Source organism: Mytilus edulis, chromosome 5 (assembly GCF_963676685.1).
Source record: "Mytilus edulis chromosome 5, xbMytEdul2.2, whole genome shotgun sequence".
In the NCBI taxonomy this organism is placed as follows: Eukaryota; Metazoa; Mollusca; class Bivalvia; order Mytilida; family Mytilidae; genus Mytilus; species Mytilus edulis.
The window spans coordinates 33,348,224-33,357,415 of NC_092348.1; the positions used below are offsets into that span (position 1 = coordinate 33,348,224).

Sequence of the window (9,192 nt, forward strand, 5' to 3'; positions counted from 1 at the left end):
GTTTTTGCTAAAAATGGTTGAAATGCATTTAATTTCAACAGCAAAACTAAAAAAAAAAATATTGTAAAACAAAAGTGTATGATTTGTCCTACGCTTCAGAATTTTGTACTGAACGTGACATTCACTGAACATTCTGTAATTTACATTGTTGCATTGGTGATTTTGTGTGTAACATATGTACACATTCAAATTTTGAACTGGAAGATTAGTGCTGTATTAGTAGAGTAAATGATGGGTTTCATTTTTCTTCTGTTGGCAATGAGAAATTTTCATATTGCTCTAAAGAAAAGCTTGAAAACAAACAGAACGTAAATTAATGTATAGTTCATATAAGATCAAGCAATACGTCCTTTTGACTTCGACTCCAATACGCATTCATAGGTCACGGCGGTTCATACAACACTGGTCAGCAGTAATACACAAACGTATTCAGGCAGTTGATGGAGTTCTGAAGTAATATCTATTAAGTATACCGATAAAATCTACATGTAGCAATATCTGTTGGGCTATTAATGCACGACAAGACACCCAATTGCAGGATGAAATGATTATAAAAACATAATCGTAATTTGTATGTGCACGTCCGATTTCATTGTTGCCTTTAAGTGATAATTTTGTATCAGGTTTTGCATTTTGTTGATTATCACTTTAACGTGTATAGATGGGACATTTGAGAGGAATATGTAAAAGTATACATTTTTATCATTAGAACATCATTCTGTAGAATGAACTACAAATAACTTGCATGATAGAATCTGTCGATTGATTGCTCTTAGGTACCCTTTTTTCCTCTACATTCGCGTGATTGCACCTTTGTTTGAAATAGCTTCAAATCTGCAATTGCACATGAAACGAAATATCTTCGTGCAGATTTAAGTTTGTGAATCATATTCAGATTAATCTACAAAAGAGAATTCACTGAATCAAAATTGAACAATTTCGAATGAATATAAATCTATAAATTCTGGATGTCCGAATCATTCAAAATGCTCACACCTTAAAACACTTTAAAGCTATGGATGATTGAATATGAAATATAAAGTGGCAAAGAAATGCAATAAGAGATACTACAGGAAAGTAAAGAAACATCAATAGTAAATGTCTCTCACAACCTGTTAAAATTGGGCAAATGTTCTAAAGCGACTCAGTTGCTTATCAAATGACCCTTTCTATATATTTGCAGATTTCACTGTGAAAAGAAATCACAGAGAACGTCACTGTTTACATCTGGCCTTAATTAGTCACTTATAAATGTAATTAGATACAGACAAATTTACGAAACATAACATACATGTATGAGTGTATATACATATAAGTGAAAAGCAAAATATGTTATTAGTTATATTTATGTTGATTTTATTTGATATATTTAAGTATAACTTATATTGCTTGTCAGATATTAGTATCCAATGATGTTATATTGTAATTAATTTTGACCGTATTAGTAATTTTTTTTATATTTTCAGACTTATGATAGTGTATATATATATATATATATATTCACTGACTTTGTAAATTTGAAACGACTTCTTATAACTTGCAATTGTCAACATATTTTCCCTACCAAGACATACAAGAATGATTTAACGATGTCAGCAACTATAATCCTTTTACTCTCATCCTTTGTATTTGTTACTTTTTCTATTGGTGCAAGTACAATTGCAAGCGAGTGCAAAGAAGGTATGTATGATATGTTTATGCAATCAAGTTAAGTTGTATTACGGTTACAAGTCTAGCACTTTTGAAACAGAGAACTAGAAAAAGGTAATCATACCTCTACGGCGGTCGTCAAACCCTTTCTAACATCCTTAAATTTCACACCAATATCCCGCCTCTTGCGGGATTCGATGATTTTTAAATAATAATATTTCCAAGATAACACAAGGACACCAACATCTGGTTGATTTCAAAATTAGAAATACATTCCAAAAATATATCAGTAAAATATTAGAATACTTGTACATTTAAAATCACTTGGCCCTATTGATGAAGATGGCTTGTACCATCAGTATTCTCTTTAACACAACTTCTCATTGTCCAACACAACTTGGAATGAATTTTCCGTCGGGCTGGATATAAAACATTTGTGACATGTTTGAATATCTCAAATGAGTTTTGTCTTTCGAATACATAAGACAATCTTAAAAAAAAATAATCGCTGAAATGACAGAAATAATGCACAAACACATGCAAGAAAATTAATCACAGAGAAACTCACAAACAAATAATATAACAGACGACATAATGGGCAAAACAGAAATTAAATCAAGAATGTGTCTACATAGGTTACTATGTCCAGTTTGTATATTTGTACTTGAATATGATCAGTGCGCCGTATAATCGTTTTCAAAATCCAATTTCGTCTTAATATTAAACAGATCATATTATAATGAAAATATTTTCTGAAATAGTGTAAAATATAACAAAGGGACATTCAAATTATAAAGTTGATATAAACTGACAGTGCCACGGCAAACAAATGATAAAGGACCAAATGACAAACAAAAGTTTATAAAAAACAACATACTTGTTAACTAAAAACTTTGTAACACGAGAAAAAAAAAACTGGGCCGATCCAGGCTACTCCGAACAGGCAAACTAAGTTTCGAAACAAATTTACTCAGATTCAATTTGCTATCACTACACTTTACTAAGAATAAAAAATAACCTTTCAAGCTATACATGCTATATACATATATATATATGTTCATTTAACATTAAAATAGCATGGGTCGAATATAATACAGAGGAAAAGACTCACTTTATAATAGCCGTAAAGTATGACGTTTTAGGTTTTTGCGACCATACAACATACAAATACACTCATCATAGATACCAGGACTAAATTTTGTATAATACGACAGACGCTCGTTTCGTCTACAAAAGACTCATCAGTGACGCTTGAATCCAAAAAGGTTAAAAAGGCCAAATAACGTACGAAGTTGATGAGTTTTAACCTTCCTTTTAAACCTTGGACGGACAGACACACAGGGAAGACAATATAATTACCTGTACAATAGTAGGCGGAACATGAAAAAGAAAGAAATTCAAACGAAACAAACTTATGAATATTCTTAATTTTTTTGACAAATATGAACATAAATTATATTGAAACATTTGTATTCCTAGAAAGGATCCACACCAAATATTCGGTCTCATTTAAATTTTTATAACATGTATTCAATTAAATAGTTTTCATTAGGTCAACTAGTTGTACATGTCTTTACACTATTTTAAGTAGAATAACTGGTTTGTATGTTAATTTTGTTTTTGGTGGTTTTGAAAATCAGACATGAATGTAGTAATTTCTTAACGCCTTCTGCACTAGAAATAAATTTATATAAGGTCCAAAAATAATAAACAGTAGTTTCTTTTTTCAGTGTTCTGGGCAGTAAAACTAGAATATGGAGGAGATGTTACACTTATTTGTAAAACAGATGCAAAACATTTGTGTTCAGAATGCAGAAAAGTATGGTATGGAGGCCCTGCATTTTCATTGCTATCACTCGATGGTTTTCCATCAGCAGATTCTTTTAAGTATTTGCCTTTTTTAAGAACAAATGGATTTGAAATAATAATAAGAAATTTCAGTTCAGAAGATTTGAATCAACACTACATATGTTCAATTGGTGAGCACTCCTGCAAAAGAAACCTGACTATCAACATGTTTGACAAGCATTTATTAGACAGGGATGTACAAGAAGGTATTGTTACTGGATTTTAGAATTTTATTTATTTAATTTATAATGTATAAACAATGTATTTCTTTCTTATATATCTGTTACAGTGAATTTGTATAATCAGGGATTATGTAGAATCCCTGATTTTTCAGGGAATATGTAGAATCACTGAAACCATTAGTAATTATATATAATCCCTAAAAATGACCAGTGATTTTACATAATCACTGAACATTTTAATAATTATTCTACATATTCCCTAATATGATTTCAGGGATTATCAATAATTTAAGGAACCTTTGTTTGTTAAAAAATAAATAATATAGACAAATTATAATTTTTTTCTTTCATATTCCTTGCCAGATGAAATAATTTTGCTTTAAAACACAGAGGATAATCATACAGATATAACCAACACAGGATTTCGAATTAAAGTTGAAGACTTCAAAATTAATAATAATCAACCTTCCCTTTATAGCGATAACTTGTTGCTTAAAAGCCAGCGTTAAATGGATATTCAAGTTCTATTTGTAAATCTAAAGAGCTTGTTATTTGTAGCAAAGAAGATAATGGAACTTTTTTTTTTTTTTTTGGTCAAATGAACAAGAAAAATCAAACTGAGAGAACTTACGCATCTAAATGTCATGATGATAAAACAGGCAGAACTAAGGACTGATAAATAATTTTTTTTAGAGGAAGCTGGCAATTGGTGTAATATTTTCATAACAAATCCGAAGGGAAAAAAGGAAAGGGAAACCCAAAAAACATAATCATTGGCAATTGTTCACAAAAATTCTGAAAAAGAATATTGTCTGGCCACTAAACATGGTATTTTGCGCGAACAGATTTGAGGTTGCTTATTTCCTTTTTTTCGGGATACCTTGAAATGGTTTTACTGAACACTTTATTTTTCTTGGGTGTGTCGAAAAATTTGATCCGATCTGTGAAGGAAAAAGTTTTTTAAAATTTGGATATTGTGATAGAAACAGATGTGAAGCATATTATTTTAATATATTGTGTTAAACATTTTAAAATATTGTGCCTAACATTTTAAAATATTGTGCCTAACATTTTTAAAAATGGGGATTTCATTTTAATATTTTGTGCTTAACATTGTACAAGTTTATGTTTATAATGATGTTTTAATATGATTTTGTAGAATAAATTATTTGACTTTAATTCATTTTTTTATAAATAAAACTATTTCTTCAATTCAGTTATTATGTATAATCCCTAACGTTTTTTCTAGTGATTATACATAATCCCTGAAAATATTAGTGGTTATACATAATCCCTAAACTAGACAGTGATTCTACATAATCCCTGAAAATTTCAGGGATTCTACATAATCACTGATTATACAAATTCACTGTAACATATCAACGATTAATTACAAGAGACAATAGCATGATAGTTCTGTTACATCCAAAAGGATAAAAACGGAATGGTTCGCTGGGTTTTTTAGATCATTCTAACTGAATTAAGGTAGCACAATACAAAGATTTTTTCACTCCCAATCAGACAACTTTAAACTGATGTAATTTATTTCATCCTTCTTTATATTTTATAAATGAGGTACCAAAAGAAAGAAGAAAGATTAATCTTTCAAATTGTGATAATTTCATTATGACATAATTATTACATAATTTATTATTATGTAATTAGTTGCGATATTGTGATGTCCACACTTGAATGAATTTAGCGTCTTTGTTCTTCATAGCATCCCAAAATATTTTATAGATTCTTGTACAACACAGCTTGACCTCCAAACTCTCAGATTTCCAAAAACATCAATAGAACAAATTTTATACCCAATTGAGTTTAGTGGTCTCTTATGAATTGATGTTGCAAACTTCATTGAAGATTTATGAGAGAATGAAATGCAATAGGAAAAATCTGAGACACAGTTTTGGAGGTCAAACTGTGTTGTGCAAGAAACTATAAAATATTTTGGGATGCAAGGAATGACAAAGAAGCTAAATTCATTCAAGTATGGACATCACAATATGACAACGTATTACATAACAATTAATTATGTAATAATTATGTCATAATGAAATTATTACAATTTGAAAGATTGATTCTTCTTCTTTCTTTTGGTACCTCATTTATAAAGTTTAAAGAAAGATGAGTGGAATTACATCAGTTTAAAGGTGTCTGATTGGGGATGAAAAATCTTTGTATTGTGCAATCTTAATTAGAAACCTGTTAATGTAAGTCCCTATTTGTAAATAGTTCGACATAATCATAGGTACCGTATTTATGTGTGTGTTCTTGTCTTTTAAAAATTTGTGTTTGACCATTGCTAATAATAAAAAACGAGAAAATCACATCAAAATCACCAAAGTTGCACGTTGTGCTTTGCTTTAAATCTAAATTCAAACGGTATCAATAAGTTATAATAACAACCACAAGCTAATATTCTTCGTGATTGCTTTTCTTCTATTCTTATTTGCATATAACAGTTTGCAATTAATTGTATATAATATATGAATTTGAGTTTTCTTTGAAGTCCATGATTTCATTATGTTGAAGAACATTCTCATTTCAGACTCATCTGTGTCCTTCTTTGTTTTATATACATAAAACTTTTGTCTACCGTTTGCTTTTGAATTCCAGAAACGTAATGAACAAAACTTCTTAAAAGCATTGAAGAGTTCGAAGTAGCTTTGGGTGATTCTCAATTAGGAACAATTTTAAAATAAAAAGAAATTAAGCCTATTAAGCACCTAAAAAGTGCAGAATATTATAACAAAATTATTCTATGATTGGAAAAGTAACCTTGCAAAAACATGTTCCCGTCACCACACACGTTTCAAGGAGTGGATATGTTTAAACAGTTATTTACAGAGATATAATACATATATAAACTAAACACATTGATTGGAACTTTTAGTTTATGTGTGTCCCTTTGAAATAATATCTATTACACTTCAAAAACACATGCGTCCAAAAGATATTTGTAACTTTAATTTAAGTTTTTCAATGTCTTAGCTGGTTTACCTCTATACTGTCCTGAAACCCTTAATACAATTCAATAATCCTGAGGAGTCATTCATTTGTATAAGATGGTTAACACGTTACATTGTGTAAAATAATGATGCTAAAACAGAAATATTAACCCACTTTTGTGTAAAACCTTATTGTTTGTTAGAGCCTCGAGTCGAAGCACCACCGACATCACTCGTGAAGCATTAATTGCAAATTTCGAATTGCGATGTCCTCCAAGTTTTACCTAGTACGTTTTCTTTAGTGCTCAATCTTAACTTTAGTGGGTTTTTTTTTTAATATTATTAACGTTTTGCCATTATTCTGAGTTTTAGATCGATGTTTTCTAACAGTAATAAGAGAAAGATTGACAAAATTTTTCCTCAAATAAAAAAGAGAAACGAATTTTGCTTTTTGACATTAGTTTCTAGGGAGAAAAATACAATGTGGCATCAATTATGTCCTTACTAAAAGAACTTTTCAAAAATTTCCATTTTCGTACATTGAACGTTGATATGGTTTAGAATAATAATAATGTTGTACATGTACATGTTGTAACACAATATCGGGAATACTTGTAATTGTACAAACTCAGCTGCGTTACTATTATTATCTTGTCTTACTTACTTTCGATGCATTACTGTTTATTTGTACATTTATTTACTTATGTGTTTTCTTTCTTCCATATTTCAGATGATACTAATTCTAATACCAGCAAAATAGAGACAATTGAAACGATTGCAACATTTTCAGGGGTCGGTGTTTTTTTAATTCTTAGCATGATTTATTTAATAAGATGTAAATATAACTTACGTGAAGAACAGTCCAAATCTAAAGACTCCAATGTGTCCAGTTTTATACCAGCACAATCTTATGATAGCAAGATTATTTCAAATGATACAAACAATCCTCTGTTTATCAAACCTGTTACAGACAACAAAGATGAAAACAAACATAGTGAGAACGATGAGTTGATTCGAAAGATATAAGTTCTTTACAGTAAAGATAGCTGATAATGTTTTGTTAAATTTGAAGGAGATTGAAGTGCCATAATCGTAGTCTTGATTTAACCATGGAAGTATTATATTGACAGGAACTCCAACAAGCGGACTTCAAACGTTTATAGTGCGATGCCGCAAAATCGTTAAGTATTTGTTAATTAACTCGACATGTCTTATGGATGCATGGGTTCCGATCAAATTTTTTCAACCTCGTGAATGATCGTAATTACGGAACATACCGAAATAACCGGATGTGTACTTAATTGTCAACGGAATGACATTTACCGACCATGTGAATGACAAATATGTCAGTTTTTACGGGTTTTGCTGCTTAAAAACAAATAAAAAGAAAAGAAACGAAATCCCTGCGACTGTTTTCACCAAATAATAAGAAAAAAAAATAAAGAGTAAAATACTCACAAGCCATAAACATTTCAGTTTAAGTTGCAATCAATTTTAAAATAGTAAGATTTTTATTCATGAGAGAGCCGTTGGCTAAACACGCTTAACTGTTTGTTAGGCTTGAAAATCATTAAATTCTCATGTAAAGTAAACGGAAATTTTTTTATCAGTAATTATGAATTTCCGGATTATATAAATCGAACGTTTTGAAAAATCACTCAGGTTTCCCATACAAAACGAAGGTGTCAAGTTAAGAATTTTGAAACAAAAAGATCATTTCAGCGATACAGGCCTAATTTATATGTATGTTTATGTGTTTCGTGTCAACCCCATAACAAATTAAAAGTTTTCAAATAATACACTTCCGCCCGCCCTGATCCAGTAAATATATATTTTGTTATAAGTGTAGTTAATTATCGCGTTTTACTGCTAACTTTGACAAATATTTTAATGAAGTGTTAAATGAAAGAATTTCCAACAAAAATGTAATCAAAAAGTTGGCCGGGGGGACGGGGTTAAAGAGCTTTGATCCGAAAAAAATATCATATATTTTGATTTATTGTTTACTGAAAGTACAATGGAAAATATTTCATGCAATTAAACAAAAAACAGAAACATAAATTGCTTAGCATACGGTGTAAGATGTTTCAGAACTGTTAAGCTTTTAAACACATAAAATAATCTAATTTGGTTTCTATGATAAAAAAATTTAACTTCTTAGGGCCCATCATGGTGATCGTTTACAACTTTGGAATTATCATAAAAGGTGTAACAATTCATCTGCATGTCTCGTAACCTGATATTGCTATGTAGAGGTCATCAAATGCGTGTAATTATTAACCTCTTTTAGTCTTTAAAATATATTTGATAAATAAGTTAACAACATTTTACGATAGAGAAAACCATAAATATTTTTGTTACACTCGATAAAAGTTTACAATCTTTAACTTAAAATTTGATTTATCTGGCACCATCTGGCACACTACAAGCGCATCACATTATTTTCTGCAAACTCTCTACTTCAGAATCATGTAATTTTCATAATCGGATATTTCCCGATTTCCAAGTTCCAATGATTAAAACATACTTAACAAAACTAAAAATAAGCTTGCCCTCTTTCC

General features: G+C 29.9%; 1 protein-coding gene across 1 annotated transcript; it reads left to right on the forward strand.

The window, feature by feature from the left end:
* The first annotated feature begins 1,579 nt into the window (after positions 1-1,579).
* LOC139523492 (uncharacterized) lies at positions 1,580-7,772 on the forward strand. Its single transcript, XM_071317554.1, has 3 exons — positions 1,580-1,680; positions 3,381-3,704; positions 7,362-7,772. The coding sequence occupies exons 1-3, from the start codon at positions 1,590-1,592 to the stop codon at positions 7,655-7,657; spliced, it is 711 nt and encodes a 236-aa protein (XP_071173655.1). The 5' UTR covers positions 1,580-1,589; the 3' UTR covers positions 7,658-7,772.
* The last annotated feature ends 1,420 nt before the right edge of the window (positions 7,773-9,192 follow it).